This window comes from Salvia splendens, chromosome 5 (genome assembly GCF_004379255.2).
Source record: "Salvia splendens isolate huo1 chromosome 5, SspV2, whole genome shotgun sequence".
In the NCBI taxonomy this organism is placed as follows: Eukaryota; Viridiplantae; Streptophyta; class Magnoliopsida; order Lamiales; family Lamiaceae; genus Salvia; species Salvia splendens.
Window position 1 is genome coordinate 6,115,742 of NC_056036.1, and position 25,800 is coordinate 6,141,541.

Consider the following 25,800-nt stretch of genomic DNA (forward strand, 5'->3'; position numbering starts at 1 on the left):
AGAAATTAAATGGCGAATTATTATGTGTTTGCTTATGTGACCTAATTTTGTTTTGACCGAGTCAAATTCGTTGATTCTATGACGTGGTTATGATTAATTGATGTGGAATGAAATATATTGCGGTGAATTATATTATTATGGGGAGTGAGATTTAATTAGTATCATAAATAATTACCTTGCCCTTTCATTGTGGAATTTTCGACCACTATTATTTTGAGGAGAGGAATTCTATTTTGTTGGATTTAATTATTTGATTGGGATAATTATCCAATTAAATCCAAAGCCTAATTACCCTATTTAATTCTTGATAAAAATCGGCCCCCACTATTATTCCTAAGGAGATTTCGAAATCTCCTAGCTTGTGGGAGAAGAAGTTATTCATTTATTCAATTGATCCCTTAATTATTTCTTTCCATGTTTTAATTGGAATATCCTAGCAAATCTTGCCTTATCTATTTTATTAAAGATTTGGAAATTATTCCTTGTGGGAGGAATATTTTTACACGCCTATTCCCTATATTTTATGGGAGGATTTTATTAATTTTTATGCTCCGTATTATTTTATTCTGCTCCGTGAAAATACCAAATAAAATCATGGGCTAATTTATTAGCCATGATTTTCGAAAATCCTCCTTATTTCTCCCTCAAATTAACGCCAATCATCCCTCCCCAAATCTCTCAAATCTTCATTTCAATTATTTCCCCAAATCTTGAATTTATTGGGGAATATTGTATTTTTCCAATTCTATAAATAAAATATCAAACCCAAAACCTAAACCTAGCCCCCAAAACTCACGCCCACTTCATTTCACACGCCCCTCCCCTTTTCATCTCCCCCCCACACTTGTTCATCCATTCAACTCAAGATCCCATCGATTTTCCAAGAGATTGTTGAAGAACCAAGGTTTTAATTGCTTCCTACCGATTATTTCGTCCAAGAAAAGGTACATTCAAACCCATATTCTTCAATCCTCTCCATCTAGACTTTCTTTAACTCCCTCATGCATGTAGAGAGTGTAGGTAATGAAGATCTAAGGGTTTAATCGGTGGGAATGTGAAGTCATACGTGTGAGTGCGTTTTGATTGCAATTGCTTGTTGATTTATTGAATCCTCGGTGGTTGATGTGCGATTTCATGAAAATATGTGTTTAAGGACTCTTTTGAGCATGATTGTATATCAAAACCTTGAAAAGATTGATTTTGAATGAGTAGGGATAAACCCTAATTCGAATTGCTATCAGTACGAAAATCTGTGATTTCCGAACAGTGTGTTCTGATGTGTTTTTGACCAACCAAACGAACTCCGATTTCACCGATTCTTTTTCCTGTATAAACTTCGTGATGTCTTCTATATTGTGTGTAAATTTCGACCCTTTTGGTTAAACTATGAATTTATGGTGAATTTTTAAAGTTGACTGCGCGATCCTGCCAAAAACGTGTTTTCTCGACCAGTAGGTTACGCCTTTGGTTTGCCCGACTTAAAGGTGGTATTTTGACATGAAATTTAAACTGAATGTTATTTGATGAGTCTACTGCCTTGTCATAGAGTTTTAGCCCCATCGGAGGTCGGATGATTTTTAAATAATTTTTACAAAAAGGTTGCGCAGAGCTGCCAGATCTCTACTTTGGTTAAACAACTATATTTGTATGCTTGAATGACATACATGAGTTTACATATGTGATGAGGTGATGTGATATGCAAAGATGTGTGATATGGTGTGATTCCTATTGTTGATTGGGAAGGGGAATGATCTAGGACATGCATGATTTTAGTCCATGTTGATGACTAATTGGGAATACCTTATCTAAAGGTGAAAATTCGTGCGCTAAACGTGATATCAAAGGAAAAGCGAAAACTTGAAATCTAAAGGGTCGAGGTGGGCTTCTTTTCTACCCTACGATATGTGTGGGTTTTATTTTATTAAAATCTTTTACGTATGACTGTGGAGAGATAAGGGTGGTTTAAAGTGATTATCATGCCTGATTTGTTTTGACATGCCTATCTGATGTGGCTGTTGCCACTGTTATATAAATCGAATTCGGGTCCTCGTAGGGCCGAAAACCCTACGTGGATTAGTGTACACCTATGGTAGATCGTGTGCTAGCGTACGGGCTGGCCGGTCTAGTGACCTGGTTTGCGGCCGCATTCCTTGTCATGTATTGGCAGATATGGTTGATGACGATGGGGAAAAATGACTGCGCAGTCGCTATTTTGAACAATGGAAAATGTTTCGGTGCCTCGGGTCTTTTAATCTCAAACCCCGATGGTTACCTACGTATGGCATGATAATAATATGTACTCTTACTTAAAATGTTTTCGGCACGAGCCACTGAGTATTTTCAAAAGTACTCAGCCCTGCATATGTTTTCTCTATGTGCAGGTTGAGCAGCGACGAGCGGTTGGTGGTGTTGAGCAGGAATTAATAATAAACTATGGTCGTTTTGAAACTCTGAGTGTCGTCGTGTCTTCACACATGACGTCACTCTTCTCTTGGATGCTTCCGCTGGGATATTTTCTTTACTTGTTTTTACTTAACTATGAATCTTTTTGATTAAATGTTGAAAACTCGTTACTCTTTTATTAATGTCAAACCTTTGGTCTTTTTACTTATCTTAATATAAATGCTTTTGGTCGTTTATTTATTAAACTTAAATTCTTAGTCAAACTTTTATTGAAACCCTAGCCTTCTATGCCCGTTCTTTAAAACCCCTTTAAGTCGCGATCGCCCGCTTTTATTAACCCTAGAGGGCGGGCGTGACAGTTTGGTATCAGAGCCTCAGTTCTTTCCACTCTGGACCCAAGAGTCTTTTTGAGTCAAAATCTATGCATGTGTAATTTGGCTAAATGATAAACATCGGAAGCTCAACACCACAACTCGTCCCTGCCCAACCAAGAAGAATGAGGTAATAAGTATCTTGATTTATATTGATCTGAAACTGTGAAATGTTGTAAATTGCGATGGGAATATTACTCTTGTGAGAATGAAATTATTTCGATGGGAATCGAAGATAATATGACGTCTTGGAAAATGTTGTTTGAAGTGTGGGATGATGAAATTACATGGATATGAAATTGCTTGATACGACTATGCCAAAAAAAAAAAAATTGTTTGAATATTTTTGTGCACACCCCGATAAGGAAAATCGGCGAATATGTGATTAGACTTCTATGAGTCTGGATAGATGAAACTCTAAATGATTGAAATTTCATGAATTGTGAAACGTAAAGTATGCGTGTGATTACTTGATTGTACTATGAAAAAAAAAAAACACTGGTGGGAAATAAGTAAATACTACGGCTCTTGGAAAATGTTGTGAAGATATGAACCGTGAGACACTATGAGATTATACAATTGCTTTTGTTTAACCGTGAGGTATGATGGCGTTGATTGTGCTGGATATTGAAGTGTGATTGTGAACTTGTATTAATTGATGTTGAGATTTGCTATTACGTCCACGAAACTGCAAATTTTACTTGGAGAAAATACATGTTGCTTCCATGAGCGACAAAACTTTTATGCCTAGGCGTTTAAAATTTCATGACTATGAAACTGTGAAATGCAAAGCATGATACGCGCGTAGTTGCGAGTTGTGATTGTGATACAGATGAGCATGACTTGCATGATTTATGAAATGTGATTCCATGGATGATCGATTGACTAAGTGTTGCTATTCACACATATTAATGTACGATGTTTGTTATGCTATGGAACACCAAATGATTTATACGAATAAATGTATTGATTGTGCAATATATGTACGACGTTATGTGGTGAAAATTCATGACCGATGAAGTACGAGGCATCGTATAGAACCACTATTAAGGGGAATGTGGAACTTAAGTTAGTCGCTCACGATTTGCAAGTTATGGCGATGAGGGATATCGACGTAATTCTAGGAATGGTTTGGTTAACCACGAATTTTTGCGACGATTCGTTTTAAGGAGAGACAGATATCTCTACAAGCCCCGGGCAAGGAACCCACCTTATGCTATGGAATTTTGATGAACCGGCGAGCATCTATCATCTCCGCGCTTCAAGCTAGTACGTTGGTGAGGTAAGGACATCCCGCTTATCTCGTCTATCTACAAGGAGATGAGAAAGGAGAAAAGAAAATGGAAAACGTAGCCGTCGTGCAGGAATTTCCGGACGTCGCTCCTGAAGCTTTGCCTGGACCACCGCCAGATCGGCAATTGGAGTTCACAATCAATCTAGCACCAGGGTCGGCACCTGTATCTAAGGCACCATACAGAATGGCGCCTAAGGAGTTAGAAGAACTCAAGATACAGCTCCAAGAGCTTATGGACCTGGGATTTATTAGACCCAGTGTTTCACCATGGGGCGCGCCGGTGCTTTTTGTGAAAAAGAAGGATGGATCAATGAGGATGTGCATCGACTATAGAGAGTTGAACAAGATGACCCTCAAGAACAAATATCCACTGCCAAGGATAGATGACCTATTCGATCAACTTCGAGGAGCCGGTGTGTTCTCTAAGATGGACTTGAGGTCCGGGTACCATCAGTTGAGAGTCCGAAGAGAGGACATACCGAAGACGGCTTTTCGTACGAGATATGGTCACTATGAGTTTGTCGTGATGCCGTTTGGTTTGACGAATGCACCCGCGGTATTCATGGACTAGATGAATCGAGTGTTTCATCCCTACTTGGATAAGTTTGTCTTGGTGTTCATTGATGACGTGCTTGTGTACTCGAAGAACGAGAAGGAGCACGAGAAACATCTACGAATCGCCTTGGAAACTTTGAGGAACGAGAAGTTGTACGCCAAATTCAGCAAGTGCGAGTTTTGGCTAAAGGAAGTAAATTTCCTTGGTCACATCGTGTCGAAAGAAGGAATTCGAGTAGATCCCGCTAAGGTTGAGGCGGTGCAACAGTGGAAAGCACCTTCAACACCAAACGAGATTCGGAGTTTTCTAGGTTTGGCGGGATACTATCGAAGGTTTATAGAAGGGTTCTCCAAGATAGCGAGACCTATGACACAACAACTCAAGAAGGGAGTGAAAGTCAGTTGGACTCCCGAGTGCGAGGCTAGTTTCCAACTCTTGAAGGAGAAGCTAACTAGTGCACCAATCTTAGCTGTACCGGAACCTGGAGTGAACTACGTGGTATACACGGACGCTTCGAAGGTGGGACTTGGATGTGTGTTGATGCAAAACAACAAGGTGATTGCTTACGCATCCCGGCAATTGAGGCCGCACGAGTTGAACTACCCAACCCACGATTTGGAGTTAGCAGCAGTGGTACACGCCTTAAAGATATGGAGACATCATCTCTACGGAGTTCGATGTGAGATCTTTACGGACCACAAGAGCCTGAAATACTTCTTCGAGCAAAAGGATTTAAATATGCGACAACGAAGGTGGCTCGAATTGGTGAAGGACTACGATTGTGGCATAAATTACCACCCCGGAAAGGCAAATGTAGTGGCAGATGCCTTGAGCCGGAAGAGTCATTCCCAACTAGCCACTTTTCTCACCAAGGAAGAAAGCTTGGTCCGCGAGTTTTGTAAGATGCGTTTGGAAGTGGTGAGAGCACCGGAAACGGTGGAAGCGCGAATCGCCACTTTAGTTGTTAAGCCTGATCTAAGGACAAGAATCGTTGAAGCGCAACGAATGGATGCGAAACTAGAGGAAGTTCGTATAGAAGTGCGAACCGGCGAATCTGGACGCTTTAGCGAAGAAGGTGACAACGCGCTTACCTTCCAAGGAAGACTGTGCATACGGGACGACGAAGAACTTAAAAACGAGGTGATGAGCGAAGCTCACGAGACCCCTTATACCGCCCACCCAGGAAGTACGAAAATGTACCAAGACTTGAAGAAGTCCTTTTGGTGGAATGGTATGAAGAGGGATATAGCGGCCTTCATGGAGCGCTGCTTAGCCTGCCAACAGGTGAAGGCTCTACATCAACGACCGTATGGGAAGTTGCAACCACTAGAAATCCCCGAGTGGAAGTGGGAGCACATTGCCATGGACTTTGTGACAGCCTTGCCAAAGACGCAAAGAGGGAATACTGCCATCTGGGTAGTTATAGACCGACTCACCAAGAGTGCGCACTTCATACCGATACCCATAACCTATGGATCTAACAAGCTAGCTCAAGTGTACATAAAAGAAATAGTGCGACTACATGGAGTCCCCGTGACGATCACGTCTGACCGTGACCCGAAATTTACGTCAAGATTTTGGATCAGCCTACAACGTGAGCTAGGCACTCGACTGAACTTCAGCACGGCTTTTCACCCGCAGACGGATGGGCAATCCGAAAGAACGATCCAAACCCTCGAGGATATGTTAAGGGCCGTGGTGTTGGACCGAGGAGGGAGTTGGGAGTCCGCACTCCCGTTGATCGAATTCGCCTACAACAACAGTTTCCAGGCAACGATTAACATGGCGCCGTACGAAGCATTGTACGGGAGAAAGTGTAGATCCCCGCTCTATTGGGACGAAGTCGGTGAGAGAAGGGTACTCGGGACCGACGCAGTTGAAGAAATGGTTGGAATCGTCCGACAAATTCGTACGAGGATAAAAGAAGCTCAAGACAGACAGAAGTCATACGCGGATGCGCGACGAACCGACTTACAATTTCAAGCAGGCGACAAGGTCTTTCTCAAGGTATCCCCGTCGAAAGGGATAACGCGTTTTGGTGTCAAGGGAAAACTAAAACCGCGATTTATTGGACCTTACGAAATCCTCGAAGGAGTGGGTCCTGTTGCATACCACTTGGCGCTACCTCCAAGCCTTGGGAGCGTGCACAACGTCTTTCATGTGTCGCAGTTGCGGAAATACGTGTTTGACCCAAAACACGTGATTCACTACCAAGAAGTCGCGTTGAACTCGGACTTGAGCTACGAGGAGAGACCCCAAATGATTCTAGACCGTAAGGTCAAAAACGTGAGAAATAAACCAGTTGCTTACGTGAAAGTACAGTGGAGAAACCACGGACACGAAGAAGCCACGTGGGAGCTTGAGGACAAGATGATGGGTTTATACCCAGAACTCTTCCCATGAGAGTACCAAATTTCGGGACGAAATTTCTTTTAAGAGTGGTAGGATGTAACGCCCCACTTGTCGAACCCTAATTTTCGAACCCTAAGACGAATGTATTTATTGCTTTGATTGCAGAAATTAAATGGCGAATTATTATGTGTTTGCTTATGTGACCTAATTTTGTTTTGACCGAGTCAAATTCGTTGATTCTATGACGTGGTTATGATTAATTGATGTGGAATGAAATATATTGCGGTGAATTATATTATTATGGGGAGTGAGATTTAATTAGTATCATAAATAATTACCTTGCCCTTTCATTGTGGAATTTTCGACCACTATTATTTTGAGGAGAGGAATTCTATTTTGTTGGATTTAATTATTTGATTGGGATAATTATCCAATTAAATCCAAAGCCTAATTACCCTATTTAATTCTTGATAAAAATCGGCCCCCACTATTATTCCTAAGGAGATTTCGAAATCTCCTAGCTTGTGGGAGAAGAAGTTATTCATTTATTCAATTGATCCCTTAATTATTTCTTTCCATGTTTTAATTGGAATATCCTAGCAAATCTTGCCTTATCTATTTTATTAAAGATTTGGAAATTATTCCTTGTGGGAGGAATATTTTTACACGCCTATTCCCTATATTTTATGGGAGGATTTTATTAATTTTTATGCTCCGTATTATTTTATTCTGCTCCGTGAAAATACCAAATAAAATCATGGGCTAATTTATTAGCCATGATTTTCGAAAATCCTCCTTATTTCTCCCTCAAATTAACGCCAATCATCCCTCCCCAAATCTCTCAAATCTTCATTTCAATTATTTCCCCAAATCTTGAATTTATTGGGGAATATTGTATTTTTCCAATTCTATAAATAAAATATCAAACCCAAAACCTAAACCTAGCCCCCAAAACTCACGCCCACTTCATTTCACACGCCCCTCCCCTTTTCATCTCCCCCCCACACTTGTTCATCCATTCAACTCAAGATCCCATCGATTTTCCAAGAGATTGTTGAAGAACCAAGGTTTTAATTGCTTCCTACCGATTATTTCGTCCAAGAAAAGGTACATTCAAACCCATATTCTTCAATCCTCTCCATCTAGACTTTCTTTAACTCCCTCATGCATGTAGAGAGTGTAGGTAATGAAGATCTAAGGGTTTAATCGGTGGGAATGTGAAGTCATACGTGTGAGTGCGTTTTGATTGCAATTGCTTGTTGATTTATTGAATCCTCGGTGGTTGATGTGCGATTTCATGAAAATATGTGTTTAAGGACTCTTTTGAGCATGATTGTATATCAAAACCTTGAAAAGATTGATTTTGAATGAGTAGGGATAAACCCTAATTCGAATTGCTATCAGTACGAAAATCTGTGATTTCCGAACAGTGTGTTCTGATGTGTTTTTGACCAACCAAACGAACTCCGATTTCACCGATTCTTTTTCCTGTATAAACTTCGTGATGTCTTCTATATTGTGTGTAAATTTCGACCCTTTTGGTTAAACTATGAATTTATGGTGAATTTTTAAAGTTGACTGCGCGATCCTGCCAAAAACGTGTTTTCTCGACCAGTAGGTTACGCCTTTGGTTTGCCCGACTTAAAGGTGGTATTTTGACATGAAATTTAAACTGAATGTTATTTGATGAGTCTACTGCCTTGTCATAGAGTTTTAGCCCCATCGGAGGTCGGATGATTTTTAAATAATTTTTACAAAAAGGTTGCGCAGAGCTGCCAGATCTCTACTTTGGTTAAACAACTATATTTGTATGCTTGAATGACATACATGAGTTTACATATGTGATGAGGTGATGTGATATGCAAAGATGTGTGATATGGTGTGATTCCTATTGTTGATTGGGAAGGGGAATGATCTAGGACATGCATGATTTTAGTCCATGTTGATGACTAATTGGGAATACCTTATCTAAAGGTGAAAATTCGTGCGCTAAACGTGATATCAAAGGAAAAGCGAAAACTTGAAATCTAAAGGGTCGAGGTGGGCTTCTTTTCTACCCTACGATATGTGTGGGTTTTATTTTATTAAAATCTTTTACGTATGACTGTGGAGAGATAAGGGTGGTTTAAAGTGATTATCATGCCTGATTTGTTTTGACATGCCTATCTGATGTGGCTGTTGCCACTGTTATATAAATCGAATTCGGGTCCTCGTAGGGCCGAAAACCCTACGTGGATTAGTGTACACCTATGGTAGATCGTGTGCTAGCGTACGGGCTGGCCGGTCTAGTGACCTGGTTTGCGGCCGCATTCCTTGTCATGTATTGGCAGATATGGTTGATGACGATGGGGAAAAATGACTGCGCAGTCGCTATTTTGAACAATGGAAAATGTTTCGGTGCCTCGGGTCTTTTAATCTCAAACCCCGATGGTTACCTACGTATGGCATGATAATAATATGTACTCTTACTTAAAATGTTTTCGGCACGAGCCACTGAGTATTTTCAAAAGTACTCAGCCCTGCATATGTTTTCTCTATGTGCAGGTTGAGCAGCGACGAGCGGTTGGTGGTGTTGAGCAGGAATTAATAATAAACTATGGTCGTTTTGAAACTCTGAGTGTCGTCGTGTCTTCACACATGACGTCACTCTTCTCTTGGATGCTTCCGCTGGGATATTTTCTTTACTTGTTTTTACTTAACTATGAATCTTTTTGATTAAATGTTGAAAACTCGTTACTCTTTTATTAATGTCAAACCTTTGGTCTTTTTACTTATCTTAATATAAATGCTTTTGGTCGTTTATTTATTAAACTTAAATTCTTAGTCAAACTTTTATTGAAACCCTAGCCTTCTATGCCCGTTCTTTAAAACCCCTTTAAGTCGCGATCGCCCGCTTTTATTAACCCTAGAGGGCGGGCGTGACATCCAAGTTGGGGCATCCAATAATCTCCAATTTTGAGAGATTTGGATTCTCAAAGAATAATCGGTCTGGGAGACTTGTCAATCCTTGTAAATCATGTATGGAGAGCGACACTAAATTACTGAATGAAGAATTCATGAGCTTCACCTTCTTCAATCCTTTCAAAGAAACAGATTTGAGATTTGGCAAGCGTTCCAGCATTGGGATCTTATCACATTCGGAGCACCCGGCGAGTGTTATCTGTATCAAGTTAATAAAGGGGTCACCACCTACAGCCATCTCCTGAGTCCAGGATGGAAATCTTTTGCCTTTGAATCCTACAATCCCTAACTTCTTGAGGTGTGGGTGAGGCTGGAGGCCTTCCAATACACTCTCATCATCTGTTGCACCTTCTCTTTCTTCACTCCATTTGAACACCAATTCAGATAACTTTAGCTTCTGATGAATATTTGCTTTCGCCGCTTCTTCCCTGTTGCACACATTTTCCAAATTAGAAATATGTACTTCTCCTTGGAGATTGTTCAAACTATTCAACTCTTTAATCTGATAGCCATCTTCTTTGCCCACAACAAAGTGCTTTAGTGTTTGGAGATTAGTTAATCTCCCCATCTCAGCTGGCAACTTTACATCAGAGAGAACATAAAGATGCCTCAAGTTAATCAAGTCCTTTAATGTGCTTGGCAACTCCTTTAAATTTTTTGCATCTGCTCTTAGCGTTTGCAAGTTATGGAGTTCACTAATCCACTCCGGCAATTGTGTGATGCATGACTTTGAAATATTAAGATTTCTCAAATGTTTCATTTTCTTAATTGAACTGGGCAGCTCTTTTACTCTTGTAAGACTAAGAGTACGTAGACTTGGACAGTTTGAGAGCATGTCATCAGAAATTTCACCTTCCAAGAATAACGTCCGCAAATGTTTTACCCCTTGTTTCGGGGGAGGACCTGATTCTTCTTTGAGAGTCGAGTTAAAGTACCGCACTGGGATAAAGTCTTCTGCATTATAAGGAGAACCTGAGACAACAGAACATGCTAGATCATGCAACAAATGTTGCATCATGCAACTTTCCACTTGACCATTTTCTCCTCTGTCTGTAATTTGAAGCATTGACTTTTGTGCAAGTACATTTAAAATCTTCTCTCCCACAGACTCCATGTCATCTCCTCCATTCCTTCTGCCATCCATACCTCTATTATCTCTTGCTTCACAATTTTGTAACCTTTTGGGAAAATTGAACAGTAAGCGAAGCACATTTTCTCTGATGATGTAGACAAATTCAGAAAGCTCAATCTCAATATTTCCCCGATAAGTTCCCACTCATCTTGTGAATGCATTTTCTCCGCCATCGGCAACCAGTGTTCTTGAGATTTACCATGAAGAATTCCCCCAGCTAAATAAGCTACTAACGGCAGACCCATACATCTTTGTGCAATCATTGTTCCAATATTCTCTAAATCTGATGGCACACTTTGATTTCCAAAAGTTATGGTTTTGATTATGGACCAGCATTCTTCAACTGTTAAGCCCTTTAGTGGATGAACGTAAAACGGCTTCATTATCTTAAAAACATCGGTATTGGTATCGCTGGTAGTGATGATAATGGCATTTCCCACCGTAGAAATAACTCCATTTATCGAATCTAGAAAATCTTCCCACATTGCATCATCATCCCAGACATCATCAAGGACAAGAAGACAAGTTTTGCCTGTGAAAGCTGGTTGAAGCCTTTTCAGAATGTCCTGCCTACTCTCAACTTCATCAGATGTAAATGTCGTAAGGATTTTTGTTAAAAGGTCGTCTGGCTCATAAATATCATCAAGATCCACCCAAATGCGTAGGTCAAATCGAGTCTTGATGCATTCATGATTGAAGAGTTTACTAGCCAACATTGTTTTTCCCGTTCCACCCTCGCCCTGAATTGCCAGGATATTGAACTCCCGCTTTCTTTGATTTGTGGTGTTGGTGATGAGCCGGTCAGCTAATTCGAGCACATCACCATCTCTTTCAATAAAAACATGATCAGAAAGCGAAGAATTGGCTTGAGGCTGATTAGGCGCACTCCCTTTGAGTCTAAGATTTTTACCCTCATTGTTAATGGACTCGAGCTTCTCATTGATTTCATTGATTCTTCTCTCGGCTACCTTAGCCCTGATGATGGTAATTTTGGTTCCTTTGGAGAGATAATATTTGAGGCCATCTACAACATTGTCAGCATCGAAAACCACAGGCCCAAGCTTCTTCAGCCACTGTTTGAAACCGTCAATGAAGATAGCCTCTTCATCACACAAGAACGATATAGCCTCTTCATCACACAAGAACGCTTTGACAGTTTCCAGTCTGCTGATTAGCGTTTGCACATCCTTGTGCAAACCACTGGTATCTGGAATCTTAGTCACGAAGTTGATCACGTTTTCAATTGCAACATTAATGGAGGCAGCAGCGGCAGCCTCTTCTAGTTCCATTTTTGTGTGCTGGCTGTGTAGTGACAGAGCGAGATTTTAGAAACAAAAATGGTGCCAAAATATACACATTTGCTAAATGTGTAAGCATTTACAAATGCGTGCGTAACTCCCTCAAGGGCAGTAGCATTCACGATGGCAGTATAAGTTGATATAATGATAATGTTTATTGTTATCTTTTACTCCCTCCGTCCTCAAAGGGTATCAACATTTGGTTCGACATGAGTTTTAATATATAATTGAAAAACTAAGAGAGATAGAAACAAAAGGCTTTTAAAGTATTGTTAGTGAAGGCTTTTAAGGTCTCACTTATTACGGAAAAAAGAGTTTCCAAAATTAAAAAGTTTAGTATTACTTTTTAGAGATAGACTAAAAATTAATAGTTCATAGTACGACAAATGGAGTACATGTTTTAACCGTGTTTTTTATTCATCACATTTTTATCAAATCTAAGATATATTTAGTTCCAATGTTCCCTTTCTTACATGTATCTAGGTAAAATAAGAAAAATAATTAGTACCACCTAGTACTAATAGGGTTATTTTTCTGTAAATATACAAACTTTCAACATTTTTTGTTTTTCTCCCAAATTTTTATTTTTGAATGTAAATACATGAACTTTGAATTTTTATTATTTTTTCCTTAACAAATATTTTTTACAAAATTAAAGCTAATGTGAAGTACCTTACTACCACTGCAAGGCAAAAGGTGGCAAATTCTAACTTTCCACATTTTCTGATTTTTCTTTTAAAATTTTCCTTTTTTCTAATTTAAATATATGAATAATGATATTTTCTAAAAAAAATTTAATAAACAATTTCAATAAAAATAATACTAATAAAGAAAGGAAATTGAGAAGACTAAATTTCCTAAGAAATTCTTGAAAAAAAGAAAACATTTTGTTAAGACTACGTTTTAGTTGAATAAGACGACTCAGTGGGCATGTACTATAAATATAGTAGCTAATGTCATTCGAAGCCTTTGGTAGTTAAATATTTTACCCACCACAAGAGGCAAAGTACCAATAATTAGACAACCTGCACCTTAAAAGAAAGAACGGAAATTGGTTTTTAAAACTATCAACTTTGTCTAAAATTTGGTATTTTCCATGAACTTTAAAATTAGTATATAATATCACGAATTTTGCATTTTATTTAGTATTTCCCACGGCATGTGATAGGTCATTATTATTAGTTATCTTCTCTCTATTATTTTGCCCATTAGTATTATATTAGCATATATTTACCATATAATTAGTTTCTTATTCCCTAAGTTAGTGTATTTAGCATTATAAATAGAGACTTTGTTATTCATTTCCATCATTCATGAAATAAGATAATTCACGCTATTTTCCTTTCTTCTACAATCCAAACCCCTAGTTCTTGTCGTTGTTGATCGTCGGGCAAAGATTCTTGCGACTTCACGGAGGAATTGATCTCGGTTAGGGAGTAAATCCTTAACAAGTGGTGCTTTCATTGTTGATCTCACTAACCCATGGCGAATCGCGTGGGACACCGCACGGAACCGATCGGAGCACCGTCGACAAGCGTCGCCGTCGGATTGGAGTCTCAACCTGCGCCGACTGCTGCCTTGGACACGCCGGCGCTAGCATTTGAACATATACTTGCGTCGATCGCACGCCTGGAGGCTAGGCTCGACGCGTCGGAACGGCGTGCCGCCATCACCCAGCCACCACCGAGGCCTGACCCCGATCCACCATACTCCGATTGGCAGCGAGGGCGAGACGACACGACGCGGCATCGGGCTGTGTCGACGACAGCGACGGGAGTTTCGTCGCAACCACAACTAGGGTTTGGCGGTGGGACTTTCACGCGTGGCCCGCTTCAAGCGAATCATGGGATCGCGATGTGTGCAGCGGCGTGGGGAATCTCAGCAGACCACCCACAGCGTGGGATAGTCCGGCGCATAGGTCGTGACTTACGAGGTTTTTTTTATCATACTTGACACAATTAATACCAAACAAAATGCAAAGTTCGTGATATTATATACCAATTTCAAAGTTCATGATTTTAAAGACCAATTTCCCAAGAAAGAAAAACAAACAACCTATCCAATAAGAAATTGAAATGACGATATTGGAATGACTAGAATTGTCAACTATAGGCCGAACTGGGTCGGTAGAGTTGTCGCCTGGGTGGCTGGCAATTTTTTCTACGAAACAGATTCGCACGAAGTTAATACGACACGAACACGCACGTTTAGGGTTTGGGTCCTTATAGGGTCGACCCAATAAGAACCTGAAAATAACGAGTTGGGTCGGGTTTGGGTCAGGTTAGTGTTATACGTTAAGAAAAAAAATTACTTTTTTATCAATTAAAAAATTATTAACCTTTAATTTTAGTTATTTTTGTTGATTAAAAATATTATACTTCAGTTTTAATTAATTAAAAAATACTACTTTAATTTTATTAATTTAAATATTAATAAAATTTTTATGAATTTTAAGAAAGTACTATGCTTAGATTTTATTAAAAAATAATTTTTTTAATTATTCATTTTTATTATTTAGATTTAATATAACTATACTTTAATTTTATTATTTTGATTGAGAAAATAATTTTTTTATTTGTTAATTTTTTAGTTTATCATGTAATATTATGTTTAAATAGTATAATAACATCATGTTTTAGTTGTTATTGTGTCGTGTCAAGCTAACTGACTATCATTAACAGAGGATTGACTTTTTGGGGGTACACGATAACACGCACGAATCCGACATGAACCCGTTGGGTTGGGACACAATAAGAACCCGATGATTTCAGGTTGGGTTGGGTTTTGATCTTATTGGGTTGGGTCGATAATGGGTCGACACAATAACGATCCAACCCGCACGATTTGACAGCCATGTCTGGGTTGTAGAGTTGTTAACTGGGTTGACCTGGCCCGCTCCGTCTCAGGCCAAACCCGGTATTGGCCGCCTTAGGTCCGTCCCATCAGTAAAATGAGATAGGCTTGGGTCTGAGCTGAGCTCATTGGTTGAAATGGGCTCCAATTAGGTTATTTTTGTAAACTCAGAGCTGACTCAAGCCCAAGCCCAGACTCATAAGAAGCCCACCTTATTTAATTAATTTTTTAATGTAATTAGGAATACCACTAATAATAGTATGCATGAGATATGTTATTCTTCTTTATATCGTTCCAATTTACTGGATGTCCCCGAATGGACTTAAACAATACTCCATCTGTCCCACAAGAATATGTTGTCCCACAAGAATATGTATTTTTCTATTTTAAAAAGTTTTTTCTCTTTAATGAGGTGGGACTTATTCGCCACTAACAATACTTTTATTACTTTTTATCTCTACATCTCTCTTAATTTACCAATGGTATATTAAAACTCGTGTCGAACTCAAAGTGCATATTCAAGAAAGTAATACACATTAATAGTCTGATATCACTACAAGTTACCAACCAAATCATCATTCATTATTCAATCTTGACTACATGTAATTTTTTTCCTTCAATTTTTTAGTTCACTCCCTCCGTCCGTGAAACGTTGTCCAGGTTTGCCATTTTGTTTCGTTCATGAAAAGTTGTTCACTTTGCATTTTTCTATTTTTGGTATATGGTCTGCACTTTTCACTAACTTTTTACACTCACATTTTATTATAAAACTAATATATAAATGTGGGACCCTCATCCCACTAACTTTTTCAACTCATTTTTCTTCATATTTCTTAAAATTCATGTCAAGTCAAACTTGGACAATATTTCATTGACGGAGTGAGTATGTGTTCAAACCTCAATATTTGATGAATATTTATAATTTTTTTAAAAAATTGTTAGTTAGTTCATATACATTTAAAAATTATAGCATCAACTCATATGTCATTATCTACTAACCAAAGTAATAATATTGGTTCTTCATTTAATTATACACTTACTTTTGGATAGAATAAAAACCATGAAAAATGATGTTAATACAAAGTCATTAAATGAACTTAAATCTTAAACATATTATTTAAGTCCATAATCAGTGTAAATGAAATATAAATACAAGTTATATATTTTATTTTTACATATAATATTTTTAGCAATTCTTTGAAATACATAAATAAAAAATTTAAACAAAATCTGAGCCCAGGTTGGGCCAGACCACTTGACAACTCTAGGAATGCCCCCCACTAGGAAAAAAAATAATACTCCCTCCGTTCCTGAAAGTTTGTCTCATTTTTCTAGTCCGTCCCACAAATTTTGTCTCAGTTCACTTTTTACTATTTTTGGTAGTGGACCTCATATTCCACTAACTCATTTCTACTCACATTTTATTATAAAACTAATATGTAAAAGTATGACATATATTCCACTAACTTTTTCAACTTACTTTTCATTACATTTCTTAAAACCCGTTTTGAGTTAAAGTGGAACAATATTTGAGGAACAGAGGGAGTAATAATAATGAAATAACATTACTAAAAAATATTTGACATCCTTAAACATCAAAATGATTAATTAATGTATTGATTGTAAAATTTCATGACATACATTTAGCTACATTAAGTTTCATTAATGTTGAGAAATAAAATTTCGCCATTTAATGGAGATCAAACACCCCTCCAACGTGCACACAACGCACATTTTCAATTGTTAAACGGCAAATCCAAGTATCAGGCCATCCACTACGTTGTATCTATACCGTCTCTTAAACCGTCTCTTAACTACTATTTGAGCACTATTTGATGGCCCCACTGTCCTTTTTTCATCCATCCCTTAACTAAGGGACGGAACCTGCAACGCTCCGTCCCTTATCCGTCTCTATACCGTCCCTTAATTACTATTCATTCAATTTCATTTATAATTTTTTTTTCAACCCAATTCAATTTAAACGGCAAATCCAAGTATCAGGCCATCCACTACGCTGTATCTATACCGTCTCTTAAACCGTCTCTTAACTACTATTTGAGCACTATTTGAGGGCCCCACTGTCCTTTTTTCATCCATCCCTTAATTAAGGGACGGAACCTACAACGCTCCGTCCCTTATCCGTCTCTATACCGTCCCTTAATTACTATTCATTCAATTTCATTTATAATTTTTTTTTTCAACCCAATTCAATTTAAACAAACACACTTTATTAAAATTAAAACAACATTACAACTTAAAATAAAAAAAATGAAGACATAATTAAAATTCTAAAAAAATAACAATGACATAATTTAATCTTCTCCTCCAAAGTTTTCCCAAATGTGCTCAATTAGATACTCTTGGAGTTGGGTGTGGGCGCTAGAGTAACGTGTCCTTGCCCGAATAGTCAATCGTTCTTGTATAGACGGATGCGCTCCACTTCGCGGCGGACTACTTGCGGTTGAGCTTCCAGGGGATTCGGGGTCGAACCAATTTCCCGCATCGGGTCCTTCGTCTCGGACAATCATGTTGTGCAAGATTATGCACGTATACATGATGTCGACCATGCTCTCCATGAACCACGAACGAGCCGGGGCTTTGATGATGTTGAAGCGCGCTTGGAGAACCCCGAACGCCCTCTCCACATCCTTGCGCGCAGCCTCCTGCTTCTGCGCAAAAAGAGCCTGCTTTGGGTTCGCAGGCCTGCCGCACGTCTTCACGAAGGTCGGCCACTTCGGGTGGATGCCGTCGGCGAGATAGTACCCCATTTTATACCGCCGGTTGTTGGCGACGAAGTTGATGGCCGGTGCTTTACCATCCAAAACTTCGGTAAAGAGGTCAGACTGTTGGAGCACGTTTACGTCGTTGTTCGAGCCAGGGACCCCGAAGTACGCGTGCCAGATCCAAAGCCGGTAGTCGGCAACGGCCTCGAGTACAACGGTTGGGTGGGTGCCTTTGTGGCCGCTCGTGTAGGACCCCCTCCAAGCCACCGGGCAATTCTTCCATTGCCAGTGCATGCAATCGACACTGCCAAGCATCCCGGGGAATCCGTGCACTTGTTCGTGCAGGTTGGGGAGGAACTGACAATCCTCCGTGGTTGGCCTCCGGAGAAATTCATCGGTGAAGGCTGCCCGGACGACTCTGCAGAAGTTGAGCAAGCACATGCGCCCAGTGGTGTCTCCGATGTGCAGGTATTCGTCGAATACGTCGGCCGTTTGTCCAGTCGCAAGCTGCCGGATGGCTGCAGTACATTTCTGCAGCGTCGTGTGGCTGGGACGGCCGACCGCGTCGAACCCTTCTCGGAAGAACTCTTCCCTGGCCGCCAAAGTATTCGCTATGTGGAGAAATAGCGGTTTCCGCATGCGGAAACGGCGACGGAAGTAGGTATCTCCCCAAATCGGGTTATCGCAGAAGTAGTCGCGTACTAACCGTGTGGCGGCTTCCTCCCGGTTTCGAATGATGTACTTCCGGGAGCGTCGTGGGGGTGGCGCGGCTTCCTCCGCCTCTCGTCGTCGATCTTCTTCGAGTGATTGTTGCATTAATTGACGCATTTGCTCAAAAGGATCCATTTGTTTGAGTTGATTGAAGATGAAATTGGAGTGATAGAGAGGATTTGAGAGGAATATATGTGTGTTTGTGTTTGAAATGAATATGAAATAGGATTATTTATAGAGTAAAAAATAAAAAAAATTAAAAAAACGAAAATAAAAATTTAGTGTTCAATTTTAATTTATTTAATTATAGCCATTTTTTCTAATTATGTGTAGTCCGATAATTTTTATTATAATTGAATTAAAATGTAAAAAAATATTATAGTGAAAAGTGGCTAAAAAAAGTGTTTGCTATTGCTGCGAACACTTTTTTTTGTGAGCGCGGACAAATAAAAAGTGGTTGTGGATAAAAAAGTGGCGGGCTATTGGAAGTGTCCACCCTACAATGGATGGTCTAATAGGCGGCCGGCGCGTCTTCAAGTATTGTTTTGTGGGAGTTCCGCATTTGAAAAATAAATGTGCAACTATAGTCACGCATTTGGCAACTGTTACAGAATAAGAGTAGCAAGTACTTTTATCAAATCTAAACCAGTTTCGGCACCAAAAAACTCAGTAAAACAAAGTCATTTCGAATTGATGTAAAAATTTGAAAAAATGGTGATGGTGTATCTTTAATGTGTGACTTTACACTATTCAAACAGTAGATCCGATGTAGAGTTAAAAACTAACACAAGGAATGTTAAGAGATGTTACCTTTAGAAATGCCAATAAATTAGGGGAGTCGATCCACAAAAGAAACCCTGGCCACATTAAAAAACTAAGTACTAGTATTACCAACTTGGATTAAGAAAGTGATATTACTTTCGGAAGGATACTACACTTAAAGTTGACAACATTCAAAAAATGTAAAGCATGATAAGTTGCGATATTTTCTTAAAGAGTAAATACTTACAGGAAAGGTAGAAATGAAGCAGGCAGGATATAGTGATGCGCCAATGGAATTGAAGGAGTGCTAACTAATTTGTAAGTGAGTTCTCTAGATCTAGATCTGGATCTGGATCTGGATCTGGATCTGCTCTCATTTTGGATCTTGGTTGCTCGTCGACTTTAATTGCTTTGGTCTTCCTCACTATTCAATCTCTGTTTTTTCTTTTCTTTTTCATTTTTTCTTAAATTGCTTTAGCTACTCCCTTTAAGAAAATCAGAGTTGTACCTCATGAGTGGTTGGCCGGCTCGGCCCCATCATATTCTTCAACATTATTTATACCAAACAATTCTTGAAAAGTTCATTTGCATAATTAGACTGAACTAAAAATAAGTCTTTTGAACATTATGGTTTGCAAATTTTCTGTATCAACGTAAAAAAATACGTTTGAATAAAACTTAATTATACTTATTGCACACTGAACATTGAACTATTTTATTACTTCTTTCGTTCTAAATAAAACATTTTTTATTCGATACAGAATTTCATGTCATGTTATTTTGTGAGAGAATAAAATAAGAGAGAGAAAAATAGCGAGTGATATTTCTATTTCAAAAAAATGTGTCATTTTATTTAAGGTGTCACAAAAAGGAAAATGTGTCACTTAAGATGGGACAGATATTATATTAAATAATTCTAAAAATTATAATTATAAAATGACTACAATGCATGTATATTTAATTTATTTTTATTTACATATCATACAATCAACTTATAATCATTAAATCAATTTTTTACGCACTTTACATCTTGACTCTAAATTTATGAAATAAAAATAAATTCGATATGTAGTTAAAAATAAAATAAAACAAAACAACAGTAGTCATTAGCATCCAAACATTTTATTATTAAATACTTCCTCCGTCTCATAGAAATAGATCATTTGGAATTGACATAAGTTTAATTGTGTAATTGATAAAGTAAGATAGAAGGAGAAAAAGTAGTTAAAATTGTGTAGTGGATGGTATGGGTCCATAAATAATTAAGTCAAAGAGACGGAGAAAAAGGTTATCATAAATAAATATGGACAATTTATATGAGATCGATGAAAAAGGAAATGTGATATATTTCTATAGGACGGAGAGAGTATTTCATTTTTAAATTGTACTCATTTCGTCCACAATTTATAAAATCATTAACTTTATTATATTTTGAGTATGCGGATCATAAATTCTACTAACTTTTTAGCATTCATAATTCATTAGTACTGAAAATGGGTCTCACATTCCTCTCTTTCTTTTTTTATTTTTCTTTACAAAGTTAAACAATTTCTTTGAACGCCAAATCAATTATTGATGGGGAGTATTTCTTTAACAGCAAATAAGCACCGGCGGATCCAATTTATAGTTACAACTGTACCCCCAAATATTACTACTTAAGCATATATTGTGCAACCTTGTAGTAAAAAGTTACAGTGGTGTAGTGGTTGGATGTGTCCATTCTATGCTGAGAAGACCAAGATCGAATCCTCTGGATCTGCCACTGCAAATAAGCAACCATCCAGTTATTATATTATTATTATTTTTCTAATTAATTTCTGTCTTTTCTAGTATACATTTTTCATATTATCAATCCAACTGTATCTGTTTTAGTGGTTTGCGGCTGGTGGGGCAGATGCGACTGGCGAGTGGTTAGAAGAGCCAGAGGTTTGCAGGAAATAGGTAAAGTCAGCGGGCAGGGGATGGCGGCCGGGTGGAGGTTGGCCGTTGAGGGCTGTGTGATTAATTAAGCTGGTTAGTATTCTCTCGTTCAATAGTATTAGAGTCATTTTGTATATTTAGCAGTGAAGTCATTTCCCTTTTTTAATAAATGTCAATACATTTCTTCTCATTTACTACATTGATGCTAAAAAATTCTCCAGCTGATGGCATTTTTAGGGATAATACACTATGGATTCAAACTACACTCTTCAACAAAAAAATATTGTAGGCTATCTCTTCATTGGACAGATACCATTGATCATGTTATCCCTATCGCGCGAGGAGGGGAAGTGGACATGGGAAAATCTGGTAAAATAACATTTGAATGATGTAGAAATTCATGATCTCATTCCATGCTTGATGGTTAACTTCTCTCACCTATACAATATTTTAAAGCTGGGAAATTCTGGTAAGATAACATTTGAAGGGAGTAAATGTTTTCTAGTGTATGGCTCAGTTTTATATCTTGTTGCTTGACCGCAAGTCAGTAGACTAAAATTAAGCAATATAAGAGAAGCAGAGATCTTCTTCGTAGTCATACTGAGGCATCACCAACCGAAACTCGACAGATCATTTCTCTTGTTCCACAGTAGAAGTCACAGATTGATTCTAGGCATTGTTTTTGTACCAAAGATTTCCGTCATCTTTGAAACAGATGTAACTCGGAAGCTTTGTGTGAAATTGCCGGAGGTCCCCTATGGTACACGTTTTCTAAGAATTGAATCGCCAGAAAGAGCAGACACAAAAGTGTAATTTAGGCATCTCACTACTGGTCTGCCCATATATCCCTGACACACTCTGTAATAAAGATGATGAAACGAACCGGAGGAGTGGAAGAAGCACCTCTCTCAAATTTGTTGAACAATGTAAATGGCCTCAAATTATGGAATTTTCATTGGTGCTCAAATCTTGCATTTTTGCTTGTAGCTTTTAAATCTGATAAGCATGATTTTAAAATTAGCATCGAAGGTGTCTCACAGCTTTATATTTATTTTGATCGCAATATAAAACACCACCTGGAAATGGTAACTGAGAATACCTATCGATTATGCTAGAACAAAATCAAGTGTAAAAAAAGATATCAGATATTTTCTTTACCAAGAAGCCTTAAATGTGAACAAATGAACAAAAAAAATGGGCATAAAAAATCAAATTGCTTGTTTTAAAAAAAGGGTTCCAGTCTAAAAAATTGACTAAGAGAAAACAGAATACAGCACCAAAACAGAAAGGAGCTGACACTGAATAGTTTATCGACTCTGCCTAATTTAATCTATGCCTTTGAATCCAACCTCCTCGAAACAATTCCCCAGAGCCTCCTTCTCTCGTTGCATTCAAGCAGCCTTTGATTTGGTGATCTTTCTCTTGGGTTGCTTCCTTGTAATCGAGTTCTTCATTCCGAGGAAGAACAGCAATGCACCAACAAGCGCCGCACACTGATACGAAATTCATGAAAAATGTTACGCGAGCACATGCAACAACAGTAAATAATGGTGTTGAGAATTGTTTTCTTACCTGAAGGAACTCACATAAGACTCTGAAAAACTCTGGCTTTCCAGCTTCGTAGTTGTAGAAGTCATACATTAAAGGAGTTGTCAATATCAAGTAATACATCTGTTGCAAGGAGCAGATAAGATTAGCTTATGTGCTGTTTTGCTTTTAATAGATCGAATGAGTAGCAAATATCAGAGAGCAAAGGCAGGATAGGTTTCTCACCAGAAGATAAGCGCCAAAACTGCTGCCAAGTACAAATAGAAGTCCTCCAAACCCATTTAGAAAGATGGATGCAGCAACGAAAGTCCTGGCCTGTATGTTTGATTATCAGACATCATATGGCATTAGAACACCCAATGCCTCATAGTTTTCAAGGAAAATAGAGTAACACAAATTAATTGGAGATTTACATCAATGTGGAAATTGTTTTTCCCAATTATTCCATCAATATACTTCTTGACAAGAGCCAATTTAGGAGCCCACTGTTCTGCTGCAGGTCCACCATTGTCTCCAAATTCATTGAACCTGAAAAGGGGCAAGCAAATACGTCAAGAAAATGAATACAACTCCGAAAATGTAAATAAAAATAGAAAGAAGACAAAGAACTGTGGGCCAAACAACTGGGGATGGTCTAGCATATCTGCGGACGAGTTTAATTTTAACGTCAACCAAATAACTACGAGGCACATGTATAAAACGAAGCAATAAATGATTTAATATGCCAATTACAGAAAATGGATTAAGAGGTTTACTAAACAAATATGACATTAGGCCTCTCAAGTTTAAACCGCTCATGCTGATGGGGTGCTAGACAAGCATCTCTAACGTCGGAAATGTATCAAGCAATTAAACCAGTTTTAGATGCTAACCGACATTATAAAATGTTATCAAAGCACTAGGCACCAGGCAGTTGAGGATACAAAAAGCAAGCCCCAGCTTATGTACAAATTAGGTCATTTACCACCCCCAATACCATACATGAACATGAAGATCCATAAACAGTGTGAACTCAAAAATCATAACTCACAAGTACGTTTCACGTGATGAGTAATGTGAGCCTGTGACACATGTCATTTAAACCCCCTACCCAACCACTTTTGTGTGTGTGCAGAATAGCAGCTTAGTATCATCCCAGTTTAGACGTAGCATCAAATTTCAGAGATCAGCCATGTTTAGTGAGTAACATTATTAATTCCTATTTACCAGTATCATTGGCACAGCTGTCTTTCGATGATCTCAACATTTTAAACAACAAAATCCAGGACACAACAGATGAAGTGATTTTCTAATAAGACTTTTACAGAAAATTATCTCACAAACAAATCTTTGCCTAGAATATTTCTACTTGTCTTGTCTCAAGGCAAATATAGAGGAATCAATGTTCTCAACATGAACGAAAGGAAGTCAAAATTGACCAGGGCGCAAACAACCAAACAAGAACTGAAAGCAATAACTTCTCCAACATCTATCCGTTTCAGTAAGTTGGAATTTACCCTCCACTCCCTTATACTCTTACCAATTAGACCCCTATCCCAATGAAGCTACTATCAATGCTAGATCTCCTCCAAATGTGCGGGAAAATCAGTTTAAGTTGAATCCATATTAATGAGTATCAAAGTTGAAAATGTCTATAATTGTCTTATTCTGTGAAACAATAATTCGAGATGAAAAAATTTCCTAAGAGTCAAATCTCCAGGAACACAACGATTAATCAAGAGCCGAAAGTGAAAAATTAATAAAATCCACAAAGAATAAAAAATCGCAGTGAACCAAGGAAAATTTAAAATTTAAAAACATGTGGATTAGAATATTAAATGAACCATTTCAGTGCTACAATAATAGTAGTACTTAATTCATAGATCAAAACACCAAACCAAACAACAAAATCCAATAAAACAACAAATTCAACCTTTTAAAGTTCACACGAAAACAGAAAATTCAGAATCCCAGCCAAATAAGAGGCATCCAGATCTAAGAAAATTTCTGGAGCAGCAATCCTGGGAGATATGCATCAACAATTTATCGCATACAAAAACAGATCTGAGCAAAAAGCAAAGGCAACGAAGATATAATAGGAGTGGTTAAGGATTGATTACATTTGCCATGCAGAGAGGATGAAAATGGAAGCGAAGAGCACACGTCCAAGGAAAGAAAAGAAACCCATTTCTCCGGCCTTTCGCCTTTGGCTGTGTGTTGTGCGTGTTTCTTCTCGCTCTTCGAAGAAGTTGTGTAAATGGAGAGAAGGGATGACCGATATTCAAGTCGGGTAATTTGTTTCGAGTTATTTAATTCACTTGGGTTTTGCTTTGATACCTAGTTTTACCACCCCCACGGACCAAATAATTTTCAAAAAATAAAAAAATATATTTAAGCGAAATTAAATTAATTTAAATATAAATAGAAAAAATATAAAAATTATAGCAAATCAAGAATACAAATTATTTAAATTTTGTATTCATAAGATTATGTATATCAATAACGAAAAGACATGAGGATATACAAACAAAAGATTAAGAAATACTAAATACTAAAGTAAATAAATAAAATTATTTGAAGAAAGTAAATAATTCATTATAAATTCGATCAACAAAACAAATGAACCATTTCATATTTAGCATATAATTTATATGATTATAATTTCTAATATTTAGCATACGATTTATATAATTATTATTCATATCATTATAAACAATAATAAAAATATATATATACTTATCTCAAAATACTATAAATAAACCATTTCATACTTAGCATGCGATTATATAATTTTAATAGCTAATATGAGTGTATTAATGTTAAATAAAAGAAATAAAAAAAAAGAGATGTCTAGATGAAATAAAAATAAGATATATGAATAAAGGAAAATGTACTACTAAATTAAAAAGAAGCATGATCCTTTCGAACTAATCTAAA

The 25,800-nt window shown here is 37.8% G+C and overlaps 2 protein-coding genes across 4 annotated transcripts; both read right to left on the reverse strand.

Annotated features, from left to right (window-relative positions):
• Positions 1–9,919: 9,919 nt before the first annotated feature.
• Positions 9,920–20,104, reverse strand: LOC121802770 (putative disease resistance protein RGA3). 3 transcript variants are annotated; one of them, XM_042202462.1, is made up of 3 exons: positions 19,664–20,104; positions 19,465–19,511; positions 9,920–12,371 (listed from the first exon to the last, which is right to left on the reverse strand). In XM_042202462.1, exon 3 carries the CDS (start codon positions 12,356–12,358, stop codon positions 11,024–11,026), a length of 1,335 nt encoding a protein of 444 aa, XP_042058396.1. In that variant the 5' UTR covers positions 12,359–12,371; positions 19,465–19,511; positions 19,664–20,104; the 3' UTR covers positions 9,920–11,023. The 3 variants fall into 3 exon arrangements, 2 of the variants coding, with proteins under 2 accessions (XP_042058396.1, XP_042058397.1); XM_042202463.1 differs by having other exon boundaries at positions 19,465–19,528; XR_006050846.1 differs by lacking the exon at positions 9,920–12,371 and adding an exon at positions 18,941–19,256.
• A 2,427-nt stretch (positions 20,105–22,531) lies between these two features.
• LOC121801995 lies at positions 22,532–25,163 on the reverse strand. Its single transcript, XM_042201508.1, has 5 exons — positions 24,984–25,163; positions 23,298–23,412; positions 23,110–23,199; positions 22,909–23,007; positions 22,532–22,829 (listed from the first exon to the last, which is right to left on the reverse strand). The coding sequence occupies exons 1-5, from the start codon at positions 25,049–25,051 to the stop codon at positions 22,728–22,730; spliced, it is 474 nt and encodes a 157-aa protein (XP_042057442.1). The 5' UTR covers positions 25,052–25,163; the 3' UTR covers positions 22,532–22,727.
• Between the last annotated feature and the right edge of the window lie 637 nt (positions 25,164–25,800).

Coding starts and splice junctions, on each gene's coding strand:
- LOC121802770 (XM_042202462.1), bottom strand. CDS start 12,358: ATGGAACTAGAAGAGGCTGCCGCTGCTGCCTCCATTAATGTTGCAATT.
- LOC121801995 (XM_042201508.1), bottom strand. CDS start 25,051: ATGGGTTTCTTTTCTTTCCTTGGACGTGTGCTCTTCGCTTCCATTTTC. Junction 23,413..24,983: donor ATCCTCTCTGCATGGCAAAT/GTAATCAATCCT, acceptor GCCCCTTTTCAG/GTTCAATGAATTTGGAGACA. Junction 22,830..22,908: donor TCTTATGTGAGTTCCTTCAG/GTAAGAAAACAA, acceptor ATTTCGTATCAG/TGTGCGGCGCTTGTTGGTGC.